Here is a 26151-nt window from a genome sequence, read left to right as displayed (position 1 = left end):
TATGCAAATAGAAAGGAAAAATCTTCTAATGAACTTCAGCCTTTTAGCATTATTCTCTTTTTATAACACATCAGATGCGGAACTTTTTAAGAATAATTTTGTTTAATATTTGAAACGGTTTAATAATATTATAGCATTTTCCCCACACGAAAAAACTAGTTTACGGCTTTATTGGTGTACTTTGGTACATAGTAACCGTTGCTGGGGGTTAACATTTATGGTGATTTTTGATTGGTCGGCTGTGGAAAGTAACAACTGTAGGAATTGTAGTTCAGTCAAATTCAAATCCCATTTCAATTGGCCGGTCAGATTGGACTTTCCGAACTTCAACTCCCATGATGCAACAGTGAGCCAACGATTGCGTAGAGTGGAAAGTAGCTTTAGCTGTGGGACATTCAATGACTTTGTACTCGTGAGGAAAGTTGTACGCGTACCGGACAGGTCTGGATCGGTAACCGCGCTAATGGAGGCCCTCATACCGGTCATAAACAAGCTGCAAGATGTTTTTAACACGGTTGGCGCAGATATAATGCAACTGCCGCAAATAGCTGTTGTGGGAACACAGGTGAGAAACGCCACTTTGCTCAATGCTAGGAAGTTAGTTAGCATACTTATTGTTGTGAATGTTTCTGTTACTATAGTTTTACTTTCAGTTTAGTGCCCGAATAATAACTTTATAGGTGGACTTTAACGTTTATTTCTTATTTAATTTGTCACTAAGCCGTGTGTTCAAGCACGACGTGCCCTTAGACACGTAATTTACTGAAACTATTTTTAGTTTACCGTGGCACTAAAATGGCTAATAGACCTAGAACAGTGATGTATCAGAGCCTCCTAACAAAGTGAGTTCTACAGTCTTCTTTAACTTTACCAAATTAGATTAGGGGACATGCTGTGGACCTCAAAGTTGGGGGCAAGACTCAGTCTGTGGGTCCTGAAATGCCAGGTTAAAATATACTTTATTGTCAACAGCATTTGTATATATTTTTCAACAATTGTTCAAAGAGATTAAAAAAAGTTATTTATTGTTGAAACTGCTATTATGTTCTTGTGCTTTTTATTTACTTTAGCCAGCAGAAGTACCTGTGTCTCACTCCTATTCTGTGAGCGTGTAGCTGAAAAAGTTTGAGGTTCACTGAACTTCTGTGTTCTGTTCTTTAAAAACAAAAACATCAGTGTTTTGTGACCCACAACTTGTAAACAGAGTGTACACATTAGTGCCTAATCGGTTTAAAGTGACAGGTTCTGTCTTAAAGGTTTACCTCCACTGGTCACATAATAGGAGAAGACATTTGGGACGGTGTCCAAGGTGGTTTTAGTGAGACAAGTAAAGTCCTTCTCTTCATCTTTGCTCTGTAAAGGTTGAAATCAGATTTGAAGTGTTGATATTTGGTTTCTTTCCTCAAACAGAAATTGGACTTTAATAATCATAACTTTGATCTTATTGGGAAAAAAATCAGTAATTTGTTTATTTAAGAAAAAATGTCTGAGTTTTTTGCTCAGTAGTACTGTAGGGGATGCTCTACCTGTGGATGACTCTGGTAGCATCCTGATCAGTGTTGCTTTATTAATGCCTCCATCCCAGAGCGCAACCCTCACTGTGACAGAGAAGTTTCCTCCTGCAGTATAATACGCTAATGCCACAGCGGACTCTGCATTTTGATGGAAGTGGTTTTTCTTGTTATGCAATGATTATTGTGTGCTTTGGTCAGAAGGTGGTAATTCTGTCCATGACGCGTTTCCTCTCCACTACAGAGCAGTGGGAAGAGTTCTGTTTTAGAGAGCCTGGTCGGCAGGGACATCCTCCCACGGGGTACCGGCGTAGTGACGCGCCGGCCCCTCATCCTGCAGCTGGTGCACATCGACTCGGTAGATCGCAGGAAAACCAATGAAGAGAATGGTAACATCCCTGTTAGCGCTTCATCTTTGTTTGTCCTGTAGAGACAGATGTCCAATATTCACATTATTTTATGGTTCGTGTTTAACATATATGTTGAAAACATTATATGCATGGTCTTATCTGATGATTTGCATCATTTATTCAAAATACATACATGGATTTACATTCAACAGTGCTGCAACACGTCTTAATTTGTAGAGATGATGGACATTTTAGCTGTAATTGTCTGATATCTCCTGGTCCACTAAGAACAGCCTTTAGTAATAAATGAATGCAGGAGCTGCAGGCAGCCTGGCTAACCCTTTTCTCTCCTGCTGTCTCTCTTTAGCCTCAGAATCCAAGCAAATTGTTCACTTTTACAAAGGTCCTGTTTCTCTGATTTTCCTCCATTCTCTTGTTTTTATTGCAACACCCCAAACCCGCTCTACCTTACTTCCTCATCCTTTTTTTTTTACCCTTTTGCTGTGTCCTGTTTTCAGTTTCTACAGCTTCCCAAAGCTCGTTGATTTCATTACTCATCACAGGCTAGTCTCCGTCAGTTGATGTTAGCGACAATAACCAGATTTACATTTTAATTACTTTGCCAAAGTAGTCCCTCAGCTATTAGCTTCCTGACAGACTCCATCCTTTTAAAGTTATGTTAGATTTAGCGATCCCAGTCTAAAGCTCCCAAATGGCTTTTATTTATTTTTTTGCTGAAAGACACGATTGTTGTAAAATCAGATGTTTTTGTTGTAAACACGGTAGCTGTGAATGCTTTGCCATGTGTAGTTTTTTCATCCCATTTTTGCTATTTAAAGAAAATCCTCCCACGGGGCATTTATAACAAGAGGGTGGTTGTCATAGCAACACCGTTTTCAAGGCCACATCTGTTGTGTTGTTTTTTTTTTTTCACAGGCATCGATGGAGAGGAATGGGGAAAGTTTCTACACACCAAAAATAAGGTGGAGTTAACACTTTGTTTCCTAAGAGAATCGTCTCTTTGGCAGTAGGGTTGGGCATCGTTTGATTTTGAACGATTCCGATTCCAATTCCTCATTTCAATTCCGGTTCCTATCGATTCCCGATTCCGATTCTTTGAAGACATGACATGTTTTAAATGAGCCAGCTAACCACAGGTCCTACTTGTTGAAATAATCTTAACTTCAACATGAATTTTAATTCTATGAACAACAACACCTTCATTTAGACAAAAACATGTTTTGGAGAAAAAAAGAAAAAGACTTGCAGCACAACCAGTGTGTTTGTTTCTGACCACAACCAAAGTCTGGAAGAAGCCTCTGGGATGAGGCTAAATGTCTCCAACATATCCAGAAACGTGCAGCTGTTTTCAGCTAAAACTCTCAGGATGATCATGTCCAGGATGACTGAGAACTACACCTCCATGCTGCAGCAGCGTTCAGTCAGAACAGAAAGTGAAACGTAAACGTAGCTGCTGTCGGTAACAATCTAATAGATTTTAAACGTTAAAACTCAACAGAAATAGTTCAGAAAGGAAATTAAAATGTTCACAGCTTTGTGTGTGATTTATTATTATTATTATTATTATTATTTTTATTATTATTATTATTGTGGCAGAAGCTGGTGTGGTCCACCACAGAGAAGCTGCTCCAGCATGATGACTTTGATTATTCTACAGGTTATTGTTCAGCCTTCTGACGCTCTGTGTGTTTTTATTTCTGCAGTGAGACAAACTCACCTCACACCGTCCAGAGTTTGTTCTTTAAACCTTTAATTAAATCCACCGTGTTGACGTATTTTAACACGTTTCCTCTACGCTGCAGGAGTTAAAAGTTTACATTACGGAGTAAAAGTTCGGCAGACGCGTTTGTTTATATCCGGGTGGGGGAGGGAGGGGGGACTCGTGCTGCTCACAGACAGCTGGTGTGATCAGCTCTGAAAAGCGTTGATCATTATTTGCAGATCACGTTTATTTTTCACGGAGACCGGCCGCAGATTCCTCTTCCGTCGGCACACTAGGAATCGAAATAAAAAACGTTGAGCGATTCCGGGAAAAATGAACAGTTGGAACCGGTTCCAATCAATGCTCGATGCCCAACCCTCTGTAGGTAGAGATGACCCCCCCCTCCCTGTTGTTACCATTCGTAGCATTTAGAGTGAAACTTTGCTTTCAGATCTACACCAGCTTTGAGGAGATCAGACAGGAGATCGAAGCAGAAACAGACAGAATTACTGGTAACAACAAGGTCTGCTGCTTGTATGGACTCGCACAACTAACCACACAAGAAGTAAAACCAGTAGAAATGTGTTTTTTCTTCTTCTTCGTAGGGTGTTAGTGATGAGCCCATTCACCTGAAAATCTTTTCCCCCAATGTTGTTAACCTGACATTAGTGGATCTTCCTGGGATCACAAAGGTACTCTTTAATATTCCTGCATAGTTTTTGTAGTTGAGTAATCTAAAATCCCCACATTTAAAGACTAAAAGTCTCAAGAGTGTTTAGGAGAATACATTTCTCTGAAGCCACTGAGCACCGATTAGTGAGTGGATGATGCTGAGAGGGTTCAGTGTTTGATTAGTAAAGATGTATTTGTAGAGTCTGTCTGTGTTGTGTGTTTATGAACAGGTACCAGTGGGAGATCAGCCCAAGGACATAGAGATCCAGATCAGGGAGCTGATTCTAAAATACATCTCCAACCCTAACTCCATCATCCTGGCTGTGACCGCCGCCAACACCGACATGGCGACCTCAGAGGCTCTGAAAGTGGCCCGGGAGGTCGACCCTGACGGTAAGTAAATATCATCCCTCTTGAATCGTGTCTTTTGTGTCTTCATCGCCTCACTGTTGGCGTTTTTCTGTTTAGGCAGGAGGACGCTCGCTGTGGTGACCAAACTGGACCTGATGGATGCTGGCACGGATGCCATGGATGTGCTGATGGGCAGAGTCATTCCTGTCAAACTGGGTATTATTGGAGTAGTCAACAGGTATTACCACACCTGCACGCTGGACCAGCAGCAGTGATGTCATCACATGTTGATAAGTCTTTTTGTGCAGGAGTCAGCTGGACATTAATCAGAAGAAAGTGGTGGCTGATTCTATTCGTGATGAGTATGCGTTTCTACAGAAGAAGTACCCCTCTCTGGCCAGCAGAAATGGAACCAAGTACCTGGCTAGAACATTAAACAGGTGTTCATTTCATAACTTTGTCTGTTAATCAGTCATTTCCTGTGTTGCTAACATCATTTTGACTTCCTATCCCAGGTTACTGATGCATCACATCAGAGACTGTCTGCCTGAGCTGAAAACCAGGATCAACGTGCTGGCTGCTCAGTACCAGTCTTTACTGAACAGTTATGGTGACCCCGTGGAAGACAAGAGCGCCACACTGCTGCAGCTCATCACCAAGTTTGCTGCAGAGTATTGCAACACCATAGAAGGCACGGCCAAGTACATAGAGACGGCTGAACTGTGAGTCACAACGGTTCGTACCTTCACCACCACGCCTGGTGGTGCTGCTGGCATCAAGTCCTTTCTGTTTCAGATGCGGCGGAGCAAGGATCTGCTATATATTCCACGAGACGTTTGGGCGCACATTAGAGTCGGTGGATCCTCTGGGCGGTCTGACGACCATCGATGTGCTGACGGCCATCAGAAATGCCACCGTGAGTTTGGTGATGAGTAGTGTTTTAACTTTTCCTGTTTGGTGATGGCTCACTGTTTCTGCTCCGCCCTCAGGGCCCCAGGCCTGCTTTGTTTGTGCCGGAGGTTTCCTTTGAGCTGCTGGTGAAGCGGCAGATCAAGCGCCTGGAGGATCCCAGCCTGCGCTGCGTGGAACTGGTTCACGAGGAAATGCAGAGGATCATTCAGCACTGCAGCAACTACAGCACACAGGTGAGGATCGTAACTAACCTCCTCAGCGGTCTAGTGTTTAGTATCCGCCCTGGGACTGGGAGATCGGGGTTCAGGTCATACCAAAGACTCACAATGGGACCCAGTGCCTTCCTGGTTGACACTCCGCTTCAAGGGGATGGATTGGGGGTTAAACCACCCCATAGTTCCCGAGCATGGCCACCGCTGCAGCTTACTGCTCCCCACGGGGATGGGTCAAGTGCAGAGAAGAACTTCGCCAGTGTGTGATGAGGACTAATGGGACTTTAAACTGTAGAAGTGCATTATAACGACATCTAACAGCTGTGATGATCAGCGATTTGTGTTTTTTCAGGAGTTACTGAGGTTTCCGAAGCTCCTTGATGCTATAGTCGAGGTGGTGACTTCTCTTCTCAGAAGGAGACTCCCAGTCACCAACGATATGGTCAGGAAGTGTCTTTGTTAACAAATTCTGGGCATTTTAAAGAAAGTTCCCGCCTGATGGGTCCCTCTTCTTTATTTCTTTACAGGTTCATAACCTGGTTGCCATAGAGCTTGCCTACATCAACACCAAACACCCAGACTTTGCTGATGCCATCGGGCTCATGAACAACAATCTAGACGTAAGAGATTAGCTTAGCAACAATGATCAGTGAGGCTGCTGCTGCATGTGTACTTAGCAGTAGTCTAAAGATTATAAATGACCGTGGGCCGTTTCTCCTATTTTGTTCTAGGAGCAGCGACGTAACAGACTAAGAGACTTGCCTCCTTCTGTTCCCAGAGACAAGGTACTGTCCCTGACTGATTGTCTGTGTGCTCCAGGGTTTAAACCTCCTGCCCTCCTCTCAGCTCCAGCCGGTCTCTGTCTGTTTCTTCTGTGTTTAGTCCCTTAAAAGCCCCAGTGGGTGGTCTGTCTCTCCCACTGAGCCTCCTGGCCAGGAGGGTGAGACCACTAAGGTGTCTCTCTCTCTCTCTCTCTCTCTCTCTCTCTCTCTCCTCTCTCTCTCTCTCTCTCTCTCTCTCTCTCTCTTTCTCTTTCTCTTTCTCTCTCTCTCTCTCTCTCTCTCTCTCTGCCTGTCTTGTCTGTCTCTGACCTTTGAACTCTTCACAAGTTTTTTTTCTCTCTCTCGCTGGTAGTTTTGCTAGTTCACCTCTAACAAAATAAATCAGGATGAAACTTCTTTGCATTGAAGTCAAAGAAGGCTGTCGGCATGCGGCTCTCTGGTGATATTTGTTGATGATCGCTTATATAAGTTTAGCCTTCTCACTATTTTCCTGCCTGATGGTCTGCAGGCAGCTTCCGGCAGCTCTCAGAGCATCAGTGATCAGGTGGATGGAGGCACCGGTAACTGGAGGGGCATGTTGAAGAAAGGGGAGGATGGTTCATCAGGCGACAGGGTGGTGCCCCAGCACCTGCCCCCGGCAAGCCCCCAACGAGGCCATGCTGTCAACCTGCTGGATGTGGTGGGGACACAGTCACACTTTTTATACCTCTGATGTGTACAACTGATACCGGAGTGTTATTTTAATAAAAATTCAGAAAAAAAACTGAATGATAAAACGATTCATAGGATCTAATAGTTGTCTGATATTAAATTGATCATAACTGCAGATCTGTTAGCATGGTAGTAAAATAAGAAAACACGGGATTTATCTGGGCTTGGCCTACATAAAGACTAGCCCGGCCTGTTTAGTTCTGCACAGAGAAAGGCCGTGGGAACTCTCCTATTCAAATAACCCCGCCCCCTGAGAATTCTAACCCTCTTTCCTCTGTGCTGAATGACTTGAACGCGTCTTTAAAACAACGACAAATAGAAGCGCTAAAAGCCTTTCTTCTAAAGAAAAATGTTTGCGCTGTCGCCAGACGCCATTTTTGACTACAGCCAAAAAACTACAGCGTCGCGGACGGCACACAGCGACGCTCAGTTTCTCATAAACAACGGAGACGGAGTTCGCTGCGGCTCTTTCCTCTGTTCTAAATGACTTGAACATCTTTAAAACCACAACAAGCAGAAGCGCTAAAAGCATTTCTTCTAAAAAAAAAAGAGGTTTGCGCCGTTGCCAGACGTCATTTTTTATCAACTAAAAATCAACAACATTGCGCGGGACAGTCGGCATTTCCGTCTTTTTTCTGATTGGTTATACTTTTAGCTGTCTAGTCCCGCCCCTCATGTGCCTCTCTGCCTGTGAGTTACCAGACTCTTTCTCTGTGCAGAATTAAACAGAGGAGGAGTCTGGCAGGCCAGGCTACTAATGGGCCATTCCCATCTGTACCGGGTCGGCCCGGGCCGGGTAGCATAGGTTGTTTACATATCTGGGTGGCCTGGTGTTTTTCCGGCCCAACCAAGGCTCATTCTCAGCCCTCTTCTCGAGGGGGTCTGCTTCAGGCCGACCAGGGCCAACACACCCACTGCTGACAGCAAATTCACACCTTCCATTAGAGCAAGCCTCTGATTGGTGGGTAGAATCAGCCCACATGGGCTTAAGACAAGGATGTGTGGAATCACTGGGCCAGGCTGGGGCCGACTGGGGCTACCCGGCCCGGACCGACCCAGTACAGATGGGAATGGCCCAATAAAGACCACTCACCTGATCTGCTTTGAAAAGTTTTCTGTTATTCCGTGATGCTGCCACAGGGAGGCAGCATCACGGAAAGTTGGAATGATCTGGTGTGGGCTTCTTTTGTTTGTGGAAAAGGCAAAAATGTGTTTGTTATGAGTTTTATGAACATTTCTGGGGTTTTTCTCCAGCGTCATGCCCTCACATCCCGCAACGTAAACAGATGTATTGTTTGTTTGTTATATTTTCAGCCTGTTCCCGTCTCCAGGAAGTTATCAGCTCGGGAGCAGAGAGACTGCGAGGTCATTGAGCGTCTCATCAAATCATATTTTCTCATTGTTCGAAAAAATATCCAAGACAGGTACAATTCACCAGCTGATTTATTATCATTTAGCATTTCCACACCGAGGAAATATGATACACATTTAGATGACGTGAGCCTCTTTCACTGTTTTCCCAGCGTGCCGAAGGCAGTCATGCACTTCCTGGTGAACCACGTGAAGGACAGCCTGCAGAGCGAGCTGGTGGGACAGTTATACAAGACGTCGCTGCTGAACGACCTGCTGACAGAGTCTGAGGACATGGCTCAGAGACGCAACGAGGCTGCCGACATGCTGAAGGTGACGGGCGTTTCATGTGTCACAGCCGACCACAAAAACACGAGCCAGTGTCGGTCATACCCGATGTTTGTTTGTGAGATACCTGCTGGGTTAAATGTCAGCATGTTAGTAGGGTTGGTTCTGAGTGGCCGTGTTAAACGTTAAAGCTCTTCTTGATATGACTGGACTTGTGCAGTGGAAGGGCTGTTTAAGTAAAAATGTTTCCATGACAACGTTTCTCCTTTTGGTTCATGGAAACTTCCTCCTCATAAATGGTCAGAAGAACATACACTCATGATTTGTAGAATGTGGTAGAAAACAGGGTGATCAGGCCCCAAGTCGCCAAATGTGGGACAACTTCAAATCCTAATGCAATGAGATAAAGTTAAAAAATAACTTCTCTTCTGCCTTTTAGCTCTAACATCACTGTTAAATATGCATAAAATAATAATTATCATTGTATATTTCATGGACTGTATATTCTATTATGAATTGAACAAACAGCAAAAGCTTTCAGACTACTTCACAGACCCTCTCCGTTTACCACGGCTTAATTCAGGCTCTTGGACCTTCGGTAAACGTACCAGTAACATTTTAGATCTGTTTAAGTTTGTTTTTAATTAACTTTTCATTGAAAATAATATCCATGCACCTTTTGCAATTTTTTTCTTCTTAATTCAGAAACAAAATGGTGCCCCCCCCCCCCACACACACACACACACACACAGACACACACACAGGAAGTGTCTTTGGTGTGTGCTGAATGATCTTTCCTCTCTGTTTCCAGGCGCTGCAGAAAGCCAGTCAGGTGATAGCAGAGATCAGAGACACCCACCTGTGGTGAGGAGGACCGGTCTTCAGCAAGGACGTTTCATACATCCTACACACACACACACACACACCACCTCAGGCTTAATTTAAACATGCGCTGCTGTTGATATGTGAATACCAGAACCTAGTTGTACAGAACAGGAGCAGCTGCATCACTAGTCAGTGTATTTCAGTCCTTCCTCACCAGCATCACACAAGCTCCGGTCCCAGATGGTTCTTTTTTCCTAGACATCAGAATGCATCACCGTGTGGAGCCTTGCTTAGAGATGTCTGTTTTCTTTATAGATTATAATTGAAGCTAGAAATGATAAAAGCAAAGAAAAATGGAGCTCAGCCTTAATAAATATCAGGAACTGCTCAGAATTGTTTTCAAAGGGATATTTTGAAGTCTCTGTAGAAAAGTCCTAAAGTACTACCCTCCTGTATTCTGTCCTGGATGGCTTTTTTATAGCATCACAATCACATGAGTTATTTACAAGCATCAGCATCACCACTTGTACAGAAACACACGTCTAATTAGCTTAAATATGTTTATTTTAGACCTTTTTCTTACACAAACAACTGTTTTACCCATTGGCCCTCCCCTTCATTGATAGTGTTATTTTTGTACAGACGCAGAGCTAAACCAGTGTTCAGGTGGATTTTTATATCCAAAGTGTTATTTTCTGATGCTTTGTTGGACAAAGAGACGCAGGTATGGGCTGTTTATGGTCTTCACGAAGGGATCAGAGTGAGTGAAGTGACTTATTTATTGTTTTAATCTCTTTGTAGTTGACATGTACAACATGATAAAGAGCATGTGCTGGTGAAGGCTCTCCATCCTCCTGGACATGGTCGTTTAATCCTATTAGGATGATGATGAACACATGAACGGATATGACGGTCTGCGTCCACTCCGTCAGGTTTAGCTTTACCTCAGCCGGCCGCCCATCTTGCCCTTGCCACGACCTTTGGCACTGAAACAAGACCGTAAACACTGCTTATATAATCAGACGGTACAGTTGAGGGTTTAGAACATGATCATGTGGAAATAAACTCGTTATTAAAGACAAAGGTTCTGAGTTTGTATTTGTACGTCTTTACTGTTTTTTTAAACTTACCACTTCCGTTCGGTTTTTCTCAAATGAGACGAACAGAATCTACAGATGAAACTGGGAAAATGAGAATCTGGTGCAAAAGTGCAGTTATGTCAGTCATCTAACTTGGACTGAGAGACCATCTAAAGGCTCTGGAACCCTTTGCAGGTGTTTCAGTTGCTGATTAGAGTGTGGCACTTTGGTCGAGAATAATGAACCTTTTAACAATATTCTAATTGAATGTGAGGTTTTCATAGTTATAACAAATACAGGCTTGAAACATCTGGCTTTGAGTGTCACGAGCAGTGTTGCCAACTCAGTGACTTTGTTGCTGTTCCTAATGATTTTTTGACCCCCCTCAACGACTTTTTTTTTCCAAAAAGCACCTAGCGACAAACCTAGCAACATTTCTCAGGACCCGTTGCTACTTTCTGTAGAACTTTCTTGTAGATATTCCCCACAGATTAGCAACAAAAACCATTTGCACTCTGAAACTGTTCTTCCGGGAGTAAGGAAAGAGAATGATAATCTGCACATGTGCACGAGGACTGACCAATCATAAACCGTTTTCGGCCGGGCTGATTCGCCGAAGACAAAGGTACAGCTGCAGAGCTGGAGAGCACCGATTTACGTCTGCTGCTGCTGCAGACTCACGCTTCTACTAGAGACAGCGCGGGCGTCATCTCTGGTTCTGCAGCCGTCAGATACTGGCTTTTCCTGCATTTGGCTAATACAGTCAACGGGAGTTTCAACTACCGTCCCGTTTACACACACAGCTCTGTGGCTCATCTGAATTTCCTTCAGTGACACAGGGATGGTTATACCAAGAGACACCCGCTCCCTTTTGCTCGGTGCGCCATTATTATCATGATGGAGAGAATACACAACAGAGAAGTTGAGAAAATACGAGGTGTAAAAAAACTGCTTTTTAGGAAAATGTGAGAATGAGGAGAGCAGGAGGTCTGAGTTATATCCTACAACAGAACAGTTTGGATCACCACACCATATCTGTCTTAATGTCACTTAATTGATACTTTTGGAATTTATTTTAAATATCAAAGCAATTTGGGCCATTTTATTCATACTAATTAATAACATTAACACATAACAGTTTTTATTTTCCTCCCTTATAGTCATATATATAATATATAAAAAGAGTGTGGTTATGATTGCTGCTACTAAAGGGGACATGAAGCTTAATTTTCCATCTTTTAACTTAACAAATCAGGTCCTCGAAGTGGTAAGCAAAGTAAAATATTTGGGGCACATTTTAAGAAGTGACCTCTGTGATGACGAGGACATTAAGAGGCAATGCGGTAAGTTGTACATGCAGGCTAACACTCTGGCACGTAACTTTGGCATGTGCTCAGATCCTGTAAAAGTGTCCCTCTTTCGTTCCTTTTGTACTCCTCTCTATGCATCCCACTTGTGGTGCAACTATAGTAAGGTAGTAATGAAAAAGCTTCAAGTGGCTTATCAGGATGCTTTTAGAATCCTCATGAAGCTCCCTAGATGGACTTCGGCAAGTCACATGTTTGTTGTGAGTAACATCCCTACTTTTCATGCGCTTCTGAGGCTCTTCATGTATAAATTCATCTGCCGACTGAGTTTGTCAGCTAACGCTGTTGTTAGAGCACTGTCTTCTTTAACTTACAGTGACACGAGGTACTCCTCAGTCCTTTTTAAACATTGGAACAACTGCCTATATGGTTTTTAATTGGAATGTTTTTTTAACTTCTTTTTTTTATTCCTGTTATGGACATATCCCTTGTCTGAAATAAAGTTTGAATGAATGAATAAATGAATGAATATATGTGTGTATATATATAAATACATATATATATATATACTTATACATATATGTATATATATATATATATATATATATATACATATATATATATATATATATATATATACACACACACACATATATATATATACATATATACACACATACATATATGTATATGTGTATATATATATATGTGTATATATATATATATATATATATATATATATATATATATATGTATATGTATATATATACACATATACCGGTATGTATATATATATATATACATACACATATACATATGTGTATATGTGTATATATATGTATATATATACACACATATACATATATGTATATGTGTATATATATATATATGTATATATACACATATATATGTGTATATGTGTGTATATATATATATGTATATATATACATATATATGTGTATATATATATATATATATATATATATATATATATATATATATATATATATATATATATATATGTGTGTATATATATATATATATATATATATATATATGTGTGTATATATATGTATGTGTATATATATATATATATGTATATATGTGTGTATATATATCCACAAAATATATATATATATATATATATATGTATATATGTGTATATATATATATGTATATATATGTGTATATATATATGTATATATATATATATATATATATATGTATATATATATATATATATATATATGTATGTATATATATATATATATATATGTATATACATGTATATATACATATATATGTGTATATATATATATATGTATATACATGTATATATACATGTATATATATCTTTTAGATGCAATGGGGAAAATGAACGCCAATGTGGCGTGATGACATCATCAATATGTAAATTAGCATTTGACGTCATCTGGCGACATCTAGCGACTTTTGGGGGGGATCTTCAGCTACTTTCAGTCAAAAACAGTTTGCAACACTGGTCACGAGTCTACAGGTGCTGGCCAGTAAATTAGAATATCATCAAAAGGTTGAAAATATTTCAGTAATTCCATTCAAAACGTGAAACTTGTACATTATATTCATGCAATGCACACAGACCAATGTATTTCCGATGTTTATTACGTTTAATTTTGATATTTATAGGTGACAACCAATGAAAACATCAAATCTGGTATCTCAGAAAATTAGAATATTCTAAAGGCCAATGAAAAAATGTTTGTTTCTCTAATGTTGGCCAACTGAAAAGAATGAACATGAAAAGAATGTGCATGTATAGCACTCAATACTTAGTCGGGGCTCCTTTTGCCTCAATAACTGCAGTAATGCGGCGTGGCATGGACTCGATCAGTCTGTGGCACTGCTCAGGTGTTATGAGAGCCCAGGTTGCTCTGATAGTCGTCTTCAGCTCCTCTGCATTGTTGGGTCTAGCGTATTGCATCCTCCGCTTCACAATACCCCATAGATTTTCTATGGGGTTAAGGTCAGGCGAGTTTGCTGGCCAATCAAGGACAGGGATACCATGGTCCTTGAACCAGGTGCTGGTGGTTTTGGCACTGTGTGCAGGTGCCAAGTCCTGTTGAAAGGTGAAGTCTGCATCCCCATAAAGTTGGTCAGCAGCAGGAATAATGAAGTGCTCTAAAACTTCCTGGTAGACGGCTGCATTGACCCTGGACCTCAGGAAACAGAGTGGGCCAACACCGGCAGATGACATGGCACCCCACGCCATCACTGACGGTGGAAACTTTACACTGGACCTCATGCAACGTGGATTCTGTGCTTCTCCGCTCTTCCTCCAGACTCTGGGTCCTTGATTTCCAAAGGAAATGCAGAACTTGCTTTCATCAGAAAACATAACTTTGGACCACTCAGCATCAGTCCAGTCCTTTTTGTCCTTGGCCCAGGCGAGACGCTTCTTGCGCTGTTTCATGTTCAAGAGTGGCTTGACACACGGAATGCGACACCTGAATCCCATGTCTTTCATGAGTCTCCTCGTGGTGGTTCTTGAAGCGCTGACTCCAGCTGCAGTCCACTCTTTGTGGATCTCCCCCACATTTTTGAATGGGTTTGTCGTCACAATTCTCTGCAGGGTGCGGTTATCCCTAGAGCTTGTACACTTTTTTCTACCACATTTTTTCCGTCCCTTCGCCTGTCTGTTAATGTGCTTGGACACAGAGCTCTGCGAACAGCCAGCTTCTTTAGCAATCACCTTTTGTGTCTTGCCCTCCTTGTGCAAGGTGTCAATGATTGTCTTTTGGACAGCTGTTAAGTCAGAAGTCTTCCCCATGATTGTGGTGCCTTCAAAACAAGACTGAGGGACCTTTTAAAGGCCTTTGCAGGTGTTTTGAGTAAATCAGCTGATTAGAGTGGCAGCAGGTGTCTTCTATATTCAGCCTTTTAAGAATATTCTAATTTTTTGAGATACCAAATTTGGAGTTTTCATTAGTTGTCACTTATGAATATCAAATTTAAATGTAATGAACATTGGAAATACATTGGTCTGTGTGCATTGCATGAATATAATGTACAAGTTTCACGTTTTGAATGGAATTACTGAAATATTTTCAACCTTTTGATGATATTCTAATTTACTGGCCAGCACCTGTATCTTCTATCTTAGTTTCACCTTTTAGGTTGAATTACTGATATTAATGTAGTTTTGCACCATTTTCTAATTTGAGTCACTTGCAGTTTGTTTCCCTAATGATGCCACAAGTGAAAATAGCCCTACTCAGGCACATTTTTGAGTGATTTTCTAACCATAACGGATCACGAAGCTTTCTAAATGAGGTTAACACACGGGGGAGGTTTAGGTGAAGATGGTGAACTCGTCTATAGTCCTGAGTGCCCTATGGGTTTGCTGGGAAAATATGGCATGAAGCAGGAAGTTGGACAACACACATTAGAAAGCAGTCCAAAACAGTCTTTACGTATTAATAAAGCGTTGTTCTTACCTCTGGTGGTCCTGAACTCGATTGACCAACTGGTTAATCTGCAGGAATGTATGTTTATGACAGAACAGGAAGTTTTAGTCATACATCTGAGAGGTAGACCCATCATATTTACTTTTGACCTCTAATAAACCCTTTCATGTGTGAGTTGAGACAGAAGATGAGTCTCTTTACCACGTTGACTGGCTGACTCACATCATATTTCTGTCTCTTGAGTTTCTCTCCGAGGTCATACTTCTCAGCCTCCAGCCCCTTCAGCCAATCCCACAGCTCCTTGGCCTTGTCCCTAAATACAAACATGACATTAATGAATTCAGTTCTGTACCATTAAACAAACCAGAGGCTCACAATAAACCAAAAGGACAGCTGAGTCGTACTTGAGTTTATCCTCACTAAGGTGATCAATGCTGAGAGGCTTCCTGCGGTCTGCCAGGACCTTCTTCTTCTTCTCTCTCTCCGTTTGCTTCTTGCCTCCTCTCCTATTGTCAGTCTGCATTCATCAAATAACCATCAGTCCTAGAAACGAGCTTTTCTTTAAATAAAATAAATACACTTATTGAACTACAAGCTACAGCAAGTCCAGGTTTTCAATGTGAAAGCTTGAAATATCTAAATTCAACCAAAAATCTAAAGTATTTTTATTCTCTTGACTTTAGTTCTTTGAGATAAATCTGCAGGTTTGAGTCATATCAGCTAAAAACCAGGATTGGTGCATCTCTAATCAATAACCAATCAGCGACTTAAGAATTAAAATCCTTTTCCAAATGTACTCGAGAGTAACACCGCTTCTTCAAATCTAATTAGTGTATTTTTGTATTTTTATTCCTAATTTAAACCTTCTGGAAAAAAATGATTTTTTCCTTTAGAATTTTCTTTAAACCAAATAACAAATTGAGTTTTCCATCAATTTTGTGGATGAATTGGATTTTGGGAGTGTGCACACTCAACTGAACTGAGTCAAATAAATAAGAACGTGGGTCAAACTGCTCTTTAGAGTTGTACTTCCAATGACATATGCATTTACTGGTGAGAGTTTTGAGCGCTGTTAGCTCAAACGGTTTAAGAATAATTCTGTTCAGTTTACTATACAACAACACGAGTCGTCTCGAGGCAATTCACAAAGTAAACATTCCAGTTGAGCCTACTTATCAGTGCACTGAGTTCAGTTCGTTATGCCAGTGACTTAAATATATAAAGATGGAAAACATTTAACTTTTATTTAACCAGATGAGTTGATTGAGAACTCTTTTTCATTTACAACAACGATCTGGCCAAGATGCAGCAGCAACAGACTCGTGGTTAGTTTTACATCAAAGAAAAACGGATCAGATAAAAACATCCTCCAGTGTTTGATCCACAGGTCTGTGCGTCTTCACGTATAATGGAATGAGTTCTCATTTATTTGTTGTATGTTTTAGAAAGCTAACATCTACTGAAGCCACGTTTCTTGTAAAGGCAAGAGGCCAATAAATCTGATTCAGATCTGAGGAAACCCAGCAGATTGCGTCAAGTCTTTACAGCAGTCCTCGTGCTGAACAAGCATGTAGCGACAGCGGAGAGGAGAACTCCTCTTCAACAGAAAGAAACCTCCAACAGAGCCTGGCTCAGTATGAACAGCCATCAGTCATGATCGACTGGGGGGGTTAAGAAGCCAGTTTTTCTTTAAGTCCCAATAGTCATCACTCACTGGTGAAATTCATCTCTGCGTTTAGGGAGCGGTGAGCTGCAGCTGTGGCTGTGTTCGGGAACTATTTGGTGGTTTACCCCCCCCCCCCCCCCCCCCAATCCAACCCCTTAAAGCTGAGTGACAAGCAGGGAGGCATTGGGTCCCGTTTCTAAAGTCTTTGGTATGACCCGACCGGGATTTGAACCTCGATATTCCAGTTCCGGGGTGAACACTAGGCCACCGGGCTGGTGTAAACAACTGAACGAGTAGCAGCACATTATATGTTAAAGAAAGCTAACATCTGGAGAGGGAGAATGTTCAGTGGTTGGCAGCAGTGTGTCAGCTTATGACCCTCTCTAGGATATAATCACGGCTCAGCAGAACACCAGACCTGGTGCAGCGGCTCTGGAGAGAAAAGCACTCAGAGAAAACACTACGTTAACAGCTGAAATAAGAAAAGTGTGGAGACCTTCTGTCCGGTGCCGTACTGCTGAGTCATGTTTGTCAGGACCTTCTTCTTCTTTGCGTCCTCATCCTGCTTCTTGCGCTGCTCCTCCTGCTCCTTCCGCTCCTTCTCCTCCTGCGTGCAGCACAGGTGGATTAATAACAGAGTTGAATATTAGCCAAGTCAAATGTTAACATGAAGAAATCCCACCAGCAGCCTGGTCTGCCTCTCCTTCTCTCTCTCAGCTCTGACCCTCTGCTGCTCGGCTCTCTCAGCACGACGCTTGTCCTAAAAACAGACTCGTTCAGCGTGCGTTTTCACACACAGCCACGGGACACTTCAGAGAACGAAACACTCACAATCCTGTTCACAAGGGAGATGAGCTCCTCCTCGTCTTTCTTCCTCTGGACAAAGTGAGCTTCAATCAGAGATTGCAGCTCAGCCAGATCCTTCTCCTGACGCTTCCTGTAGATGTCCTGACAGCAGAGAAGTGGGTCAGAGTCACCTGGTGTTGACAGTTTGGATTAAAGGTCTCAAGCTGATTGAGATACAAGGAGACTTAACTCACATCAAAGTCCACCTTTTCTCCTTCAGGCATCTTTGGGGCTGAAATATTTGCCATGAACCTGCAGAGTGATGATCACGTGTGATTTAGTTAGGTCCTTTTCGTGAGCGGTGAACTAACCACGTATGAGGAGGAGCTGAACACTTACTTGGGTTTGGGCTTGGATTCATCTGGAGACGGGAGGGAAAAAAAAACATTTTTATTCCTTCATCCTATCAAACATCTGATGAGTTGACAGGAACAATACCTGTACATACACCTGGAAACTTTTAGATCGTTACAATAACCCAGCTGTTCTGTGCTAGATGGAAACTAAAACCCTATTGTGACAGCTTGATTGTGTACTTCTGTTCGTGTGCCTGACCACAGACCTAAAGCAGCAGTAAAGGTGTCTATGGTTACACTAAAGTGTTCCAGAACATTCAGATCTTCTACAGACTCTGAAATGATCCCTGCGGGTGTTAAAGACCTGCCTTTGCATGCAGGTATTTAGCCGTAGCAGAAAACCGTTCAAGGCTGCATGTGGAGCAGCTGGTTGCAGCATAAAGGTCGCTGGTTCAAAACCCTTCTGTGGCCTTTCTGCATGGGGTTTGTAGGTTCTCCACATGCATTCTCTGGTAATGCAACAACATGCATGTTCAGGCCGATACTGTAGATGGTTCCATCACATTACAAGACTCTGTGATGGGCTGGAGACCTATCCAGACTAACCCCGGCCTCTCACCCAATGACTGCTCTAAATTTGAGCAACAACGTACTCATGGTAGGCAAAGAAGATCATATTTTAAAACCAAATATCTGTAAAGCAAAGACATCTTTCCTGAAGACTGCTAGAACAGTTGATGGTGGCTGCTGGATGGAGAGTGATTGTTGGCACTGGAGCAGTCCGTCATGATCAGGCAGTTGTTGCCTTCAGCTGAAATGCTAAATGTTTTAGCCGGCTGGTCTGTCAAAATACCCCAAGAGCCACTTTACAGATTTAGAGTGAACTACTGGCTGCACATCAGCAACAACTCTGTCGTTTTACCAGATCCTGGGCTACAGCTTCTCAGACAACAGATCACACAAGATTCATACAATGTTAATATTAAGATTTGACCAAAGAAACTATAACTCCATCACGTCCCAACACAAGTATTGGAACGTTTACTTTGTGAAGTGCCTTGCGATGACTTGTTGTGATTTGGCGCTTCATAAATAAACTTGAATTGAAAAGATCTCAGTTCAAAACGGGCTGGTGGAGGGTCTGCATCAGCTGGCAAGTTTATGTTAAAAGAATATTTATAGTTTTCTTACCTTCTCCCTCTCTTCAAATGGACATGAGCACAAATAAATGACAAAGAAATGCACAATTAGATTTCCACAAATTAATCAGAAAACAACCTTTTAACTAAGCCAAACTGATAACTTACAGAACTTCCTCCTCCGGTACTTCTTCTGTGTCCGACATATTGCTCAGGGTGAGCTCTGTAAACATGGATCCCCATCATCAGACTATATTTACACTCAGAAATGTTTCTGATCATTAAACCAGCACAGCAGAGATGGCACCAGTCCACACAGAATAAAACAAGGGTCCGAGCTGGACCGGACCCAGCTGCTCAAGAGCATGGTGAGACGTGATCGTGTCTCTGGGACGCGTTCAAGGAGCTCATCGAGATGCAACAAAAGAGAAGTAAATGTTCATTTTCCAGTGATGTAAAAATGTGAACCCACAGCTTTTAAAGCACCGCAGTTAGCTCATTTCTCCTATGAATTCACATTTATTTAGTGTTTTATGGGGATTTTTCTACCTTATTTAAAAAGAAATAAACAAAAGAAGTTGAAACTCTGAGAAGCAAAGAGCAGAACACTGTCAGACCGAGATTTACCTTCAGAAAACTTGATCAAAATACCAAAAACAGGATTATTTTTATACGAAATAGCAGTTTTTTCCTAGAAGACAAATAACATTTTAACAACTAAAAAAGCTTGTGTGATGATGATGTTGATGTACTTACCTGTTACCCAGGAGCTCTGAGATGAGTTTCAGATTTTTGCTCTCTGAGCATCAAAGAGACAAAGTCCCACCCTTCCTACTCATGTGACTGCAGAGACCTATTGCTGACCAGTCTATTGTTGGGAAGCTGGACAGCACACACACACACACACACACACACACACACACACACACACACACACACACACACACACACACACACACACACACACACACACACACACATTCTGCAGATACATTCCCACCCTGCTAAAAGGTTTTCACAAGATGACCGATGTCGCCTTGCAGATGTAAAAATAAAAGAAATCCAACAAATCTCTAACTTCTCTTTCATGGTTTTTATTGTTATTGCTGAAGCCAGTAAAATCAAACAACTCAAAGCATTGAAGATAACTCGGTATATTCTGGCAAAACTCTACTAACGTGCATTGATGACATTACATTTTTTATCATGCTTGAATAAAAGTTTTAGAAAATCAGAGGAATTTTTATTCTGGTCAAGGATAAAACCAGTTTCTGTTTGTGAATTCCAGCGAGAGTCAGTGAGTTGGTGTTACAGCAGATACTCAAATAAACCAAAAACATGTTGGAATTTATATTGTTTTTAAAATACACATTTTTCGTTGAACTTTAAGCCAAATTTAGAAAAGCAGCACAGTTTGGTCCTCGGTCTGTAGTCTGGTGAAGAACAAGACTGTCTGCTCTTGGTTTGTATGCATTTAAAACTCAGTTATCCACCATGTTTGCAGATAATAATCAGCCATGTTCAGATAGGTAAAGGTTTCCTGCAAACATGAGGCTGTTCTGTGTTTTAGCTCAATGTTGGTGTAGAGTGTGATGTTTCATCTGAGCTGCTTTCAGAACCACCAGACACATCCGAGCATCATGGAAACATGTCACAGTTGTAGCATGTTCATAAACCAAAGCAACACGCTCACGTTTCAGAAAAAATAGGATTGTTTCAAAAATAAAAGCCTGCTGAGCATTAATTTGTACAACCTGCATGAACATCCATCCATCAAAGGACCTGCTCAAAAACAGGATGTTCAGTCTCAAGCGGATTATCCTCCTAAATTATAAATTATTAAAATAAATGTGAACCAGACTGAACATTCAGCAGCTCATGAAACTGATCACACACGTGGTAGAAACTACTCAATGAACCCTAAGAGTGTTAAAAAAGTGCTTATTAAAGGATTGTTTAAAGGAAGAAAAACTAAAATCCAACCAAAAGAGCATGACCTTTACTCTTGTGACTGATGGTTTAGTTGTTTATAGACTTTTAGTGAAAAACCAGAATGACATATGTACAAACCTACCACTGAGCAGTCAGGTGACTGACGCGTGGAAATAAAGCTGAAGGGTCAACGTAGTTTTAAGGAAAATAACATCAAGTCTAAGTTTCAATGATTTGGGGCAACGGCGGGACAGGGGTTAAGTGCTCGCCCCGTAAAACAAAAGGTTGCAGGTTCGAGCCCCGCTCAGTCTGTCGCTGTCGTTGTGTCCTTGGGCAAGACACTTAACCCACCTTGCCTGCTGGTGGTGTTCAGAGGGATCGGTGGTGCCTGTATACGGCGGACTTGCCTCTGTCGGTGAGCCCCAGGGCAGCTGTGGCTACAATGTAGCTCATCACCACCAGGGTGAGAATGTGTGTGTGAATGGGTGAATGACTGATTGTGTTGTAAAGCACCTTGGGGGGTTCCAGGACTCTAGAAGGCGCTATATCAAATACAGGCCATTTACCATTTACCATTCTGTCATTTCGACTTTATATTCAGAAAACACGGATAAGTTGATTTTTTTGTCTTTAGATCTCCAGAACAGTAACATATGTTTCTCTGTGCAAACAAACAATAAAGTTTCAAAAAGTAAAAAAATCAAAAAAAACATTAAATAGCTTTAATTGCTGATATCAGAGACATCAAAATCTGGTGTGGTCAAACAGCCGAGACACTCGTTTTCAAGCTTTCTGTGAATGTGTGTGGAAAACCTGCAGGGACAGAGTTTCTGTCTGGATACGACGAGTTAAATTCGTAACTAAGTCCTTCCTACGATGACAAATCTCTCCAAGGAGTTGAGAAAAGTAGCAGGGACTGTCGTCTCCATCCCCATCAGTGGGATCCACACGCGAAGCGCAGCAGTAATGAAAGAGCAAAGCTGCAGGAGATAGTCGCCGGTTGGCTCATAACCTGCAGGAAGAGACATAAAACATTTTTATGCTTTAAAACTGTAGCAACGTCTGCAGTAATCTAAGCTAACTCACAATTTGCATTATAAGAGTTCTTCTGTAGTTTTCTGTCGTGAGAGCTCCATGGAGGCTCATTCATTTGTGCTCTTATTAATGCATGCTAACTCTCATACAGTTGCAATGATGTGGAACTTTAAAGATCTGACGTTAAACTGAAGACTCATACGCAAGCTAGCTGTCATAAAGAACTTAAAATCCTTTAAAGCCTCAATAAAGAACTTTAAATCATTAGACATCTCCATTGAAGCAAGCAAATGCACGGATTAGGGCTGGGCAATCATTCAATAAAGATTCATATCCATCGAAAGATGCGTGGTTCAATAGGAAAAAAAAAGGATGAATAAAAGTTTCCTTTCTCCATCACTGCCTATCGTGTAGTTACATACTACAGTCATTACTGCCCAACCAATCAAAAACACAGACCCAAGCGCGCTCCGCCACCAAGCCCTCCCCTTTCAAATCTAACCAGACAGCAATGAGACTTCAACAGCATGTTGCAGCAAGGAGCGGTGGAAGAAATTGTCCCAAAGAGGTTACAGTAGCTCACCAGTGTGGCAATATTTTCATTCTTACAAATCTGACAAAAAACAAACAACGGTTAGCTAAATTTGCTGAGAATCGATAAAAACCAAGTCTGGTAATGCAACCAACTTGTTTTTATCATGAATTAATGACATCAAAGTAGTGACGGGAATGACGAGCTCCCAGTGACGAGCCGGCTCCCGTCGTTCACTTCATAAGAGTCGGCTCTTAGAGCCGGTTCGTTTGCGACCAGCACATCACTACGTCAAATGGCCAGGGCTGCACTTGAAATGTATTTTCTACATTTTTCATTGAATTTTTAATGATTGTTGATATCGATCAATAAGATTGTATTTCTATATCACCCAGCCCTAGCACAGAGATGTGAGTTCAGCTGCATTCATTTAAAGCTTTTAAAATGCCGCCAGGTCTCCATTACTGCAAGCTTCCTCACACATTTGTAAACTTGCATTGCTTAGTAAATTTAAAGCTTTTAACTGTGGTGAGTTCCTGATTAAAGCAACCGGACTCACAAATGTATTAGAACAGTCTCACTAATGTAATAAACACTTTATATTGCGGTTGATGCCTTCGTCAATGCAACCAATTTGTCAGACGACTTACATTAATGGAAACTTTAAACATATGTTTCAATTAGGAAAACTCGTTGAGTAAGAAAATAACAACTTTAAACATCAATCAACTTTTTTTATTTACCTATTTATTTGCATTTCTGTTCGTGAGCTTCATTTCCATTTTTAAATACAACCTGTGAGCGACAGCGAAACCTCGCTTTTCTGCTTGAACATTAAGAGCTTGGTGTTGAAATGAAAAATGCTTTTTACGATTTTGTTTATATTCAAATGCTTCATGTGGAGCAGAGGCCCAGTTCAAGCCTTAATCATTAAGGAGGGAATAAGCCTAGTGATGGACCCTGGTGTGCTGCTCTAAAGTTTAGTAATCCTCCCTTGTGCTCAGCTTTAATGTGAAAATCAAGCAGCTGCTCTGCGGTATGCCTGACAGCTCGCAGACGCCCGGCGTGGTGTCGGGCCGCCCAGGTGGCACTCTGTGGGCAGTGAGCTGCAGAAACACGACAGCCATCCGGAGTCTGGAGCTCTTTTTATACTGGGGATCAAGGTCAGGGTGAATGTTTTTAAATATAGACCTTGGTGCCACCGAGCTGAGCCAATGCCCTAAACGTCTCCTGCAGCAGATTTGAGTTTCAGGGAGTGAATGCTCTGGAACAACGTAGAGTAGGTGGGCTGTAAATCAGTCAAAGGCTGAAACTAACTCATCCTGATCAAGGTGAACCCTGGTTTAGCATGAATGATATCACATGATCTCAATACGCCTCACCCAAGCTCATTTAAACCTAACTTTGTTGTTTTTGTCTCACACTAATTAATGATGCAAAAGGCTAATTAACTATGTTGAAATGTCCTTTAGAGGAGCTGACTGACACAAGTTGTCACCATTTAACCTGACCCACTATGCAAAGACCTAGTTTGGACGTCCTACAGACGCGGTGTGGACAACAGACTCAATATAGGCATGATCTGCACGTCCATGCGACGTCGACTGTTTGCCAGGGGATCTGAAATGTAGGTGTAAGCTAACCAGCAGCTAATTAAAGCTTCAGATGTTAATTCAGAGGTTATTACTCAATAAAACCTTGTTGTTAGCTCCAAAAGGTCACGTCTGTGTTTATATTATGCAGCTGGTTAATAAAAGTTGTAAAAATATTTAAATTTTGGAAATATATACAGCCTGTAGGTCAGATGGGAAGAAAATATTCAAGTGTAGAACTTCATAAGTTCCCATGGATATAGGTTAAAATATTCAGATGTGTTTCGTAACTCACCGTTTGTGACATCAAGTAAACTTTTTGCCACCAACTGGCACCTGAAAACGAGAGTAAAACAACATAAATTAGGCACAAAAAAGGAGGATCATTCATTCACTTCTGTTTTGCTTCAATAAATATGGATCCTGATGCAAGAATTGATAAGAACAAGCTTGACTTTTTGCCTTGAACACATCATATGGCTGATATTCTAAAATCATGATGTCCTAAGCGAACATCTGGAAAACAGATGCAAACTAAGTCAGTTTGATTGAATATGTCCTTGTAACAATACATCACTGTAAAAAACTGTTTCTTCTTCAATGGAGGAAGTTTACGTGGAAAATGAATTTTTAGGGTTTAGCGGAGTTGAGCAGCATAAAGTCTTTCAGTTTTGGCAGGAGTTTTAAAACGGTCTCAACCCACAACTTTTAAAAATGCCCCGATAGCTCCTCAGCATAGAAATGGCATCAGTATAAAACAAACAAGCAGACATGATTTAAATGTGTGTTTCTAAATGAGTGCGTGTTTCACCTTGGATGGCGTAGAGCTCCTTTTGGGTTCCCACATACCACGTTTACTCCCCACGTCCACAGGTTTCACCTCCTGTCACACAACAGAGGAGTCACTAACCTGGAGGACAGCTGATGGACATCACGGTGCACATGCAGATGAATAGCTGTTAAAATGTTCCCTTAACACAAAGTTAAGAACGTGTGTTTTATTGAAGCCATGCTTTTATACTTATTTGGTTTCTTTGTGCGTGTTGAGCCATGATACTTTAAGTATGAGGAAAAACCAACAGGGAGTGTTTGAGAGGACAGCTGAGAGAGCAGCTAAAGGAAAACATTAAGATGGAAATGAGATATATATATGTGAACATCAGTAAATAAGTCTGGAATCTAACAGCCAGGAGAGCCAACAGCTAGAACCTGCTGGGATGTTTGACTCCAGAGACATTTTGTCCTTGAAATTCACTTTAGAAAGATGAGAGCTGATGTTCAGAAAAGCTGCTGTAAGTGGATCTGTTTTATGTCTCAGAGGACCTGTTGGGATCAACAGCTGCTCTCTTTGACAAAATGACACAGAGTCAACCGAGTCCACAAGTTACACACCACCCTATCGACTCAGTTTCCTGTGTGGAAAAATAAAACCAGTCTGGGATTTTATGTTGACTATTTAGTGACAGAAAGCTACAGAACAGTCGTGTGTGTGTGTGTGTGCATGTATGTGTGTGTGTGTGCGTGTGTGTGTGCGTGTGTGTGTGTGTGTGTGCGTGTGTGTGTGTGTGTGTGTGTGTGCATGTGTGTGTGTGTGTGT

At 41.5% G+C, this 26151-nt stretch overlaps 3 protein-coding genes across 9 annotated transcripts in view; 1 reads left to right on the top strand and 2 right to left on the bottom strand.

Moving 5' to 3' along the window:
- Positions 1–345: 345 nt before the first annotated feature.
- dnm1l (dynamin 1-like) lies at positions 346–10770 on the top strand. 2 transcript variants are annotated; one of them, XM_015964037.3, is made up of 19 exons: positions 346–565; positions 1756–1900; positions 2229–2264; positions 2798–2844; positions 4036–4107; positions 4190–4276; positions 4487–4649; positions 4725–4845; positions 4916–5047; positions 5123–5329; positions 5403–5523; positions 5597–5752; positions 6084–6173; positions 6259–6351; positions 6463–6516; positions 7022–7192; positions 8539–8648; positions 8748–8907; positions 9674–10770. In XM_015964037.3, the coding sequence occupies exons 1-19, from the start codon at positions 464–466 to the stop codon at positions 9728–9730; spliced, it is 2124 nt and encodes a 707-aa protein (XP_015819523.1). In that variant the 5' UTR covers positions 346–463; the 3' UTR covers positions 9731–10770. The 2 variants fall into 2 exon arrangements, with proteins under 2 accessions (XP_015819523.1, XP_015819524.1); XM_015964038.3 differs by lacking the exon at positions 2229–2264 and having other exon boundaries at positions 347–565.
- On the bottom strand, positions 10417–20147 carry tnnt2d (troponin T2d, cardiac). Its single transcript, XM_015964039.3, has 11 exons — positions 19632–20147; positions 19516–19526; positions 18368–18389; positions 18223–18280; positions 18014–18130; positions 17865–17942; positions 17679–17789; positions 15921–16033; positions 15739–15829; positions 15547–15584; positions 10417–10673 (listed from the first exon to the last, which is right to left on the bottom strand). Exons 1-11 carry the CDS (start codon positions 19694–19696, stop codon positions 10628–10630), a joined length of 750 nt encoding a protein of 249 aa, XP_015819525.3. The 5' UTR covers positions 19697–20147; the 3' UTR covers positions 10417–10627.
- Positions 20148–20541: 394 nt separating this feature from the next.
- Positions 20542–26151, bottom strand: part of cald1b (caldesmon 1b) — a 54097-nt gene continuing 48487 nt past the window's right edge. For all 6 annotated transcript variants that reach the window (XM_054733560.1, XM_054733565.2, XM_054733561.2 and 3 more), the window contains exons 15-17: positions 25366–25437; positions 24850–24890; positions 20542–22407 (exon numbers count right to left, since the gene is read on the bottom strand). In XM_054733560.1, the coding sequence (XP_054589535.1) occupies positions 24861–24890; positions 25366–25437 (102 nt within the window). In that variant the 3' untranslated portion in view covers positions 20542–22407; positions 24850–24860. The remainder of the gene's footprint in view (positions 22408–24849; positions 24891–25365; positions 25438–26151) is intronic.

Source organism: Nothobranchius furzeri, chromosome 4 (assembly GCF_043380555.1).
Source record: "Nothobranchius furzeri strain GRZ-AD chromosome 4, NfurGRZ-RIMD1, whole genome shotgun sequence".
In the NCBI taxonomy this organism is placed as follows: domain Eukaryota; kingdom Metazoa; phylum Chordata; class Actinopteri; order Cyprinodontiformes; family Nothobranchiidae; genus Nothobranchius; species Nothobranchius furzeri.
Note: the sequence above shows the minus strand (reverse complement) of the source record. Positions and strands in the feature narration are given on the sequence as shown.

Coding starts and splice junctions, on each gene's coding strand:
- tnnt2d (XM_015964039.3), bottom strand. CDS start 19,696: ATGTTTACAGAGCTCACCCTGAGCAATATGTCGGACACAGAAGAAGTA. Junction 18,281..18,367: donor GAATCCAAGCCCAAACCCAA/GTAAGTGTTCAG, acceptor ATCACTCTGCAG/GTTCATGGCAAATATTTCAG. Junction 18,131..18,222: donor GAGAAAAGGTGGACTTTGAT/GTGAGTTAAGTC, acceptor CTCTGCTGTCAG/GACATCTACAGGAAGCGTCA.
- dnm1l (XM_015964037.3), top strand. CDS start 464: ATGGAGGCCCTCATACCGGTCATAAACAAGCTGCAAGATGTTTTTAAC. Junction 4,650..4,724: donor CCGGGAGGTCGACCCTGACG/GTAAGTAAATAT, acceptor TTTTCTGTTTAG/GCAGGAGGACGCTCGCTGTG. Junction 5,048..5,122: donor CTGGCTAGAACATTAAACAG/GTGTTCATTTCA, acceptor TTCCTATCCCAG/GTTACTGATGCATCACATCA.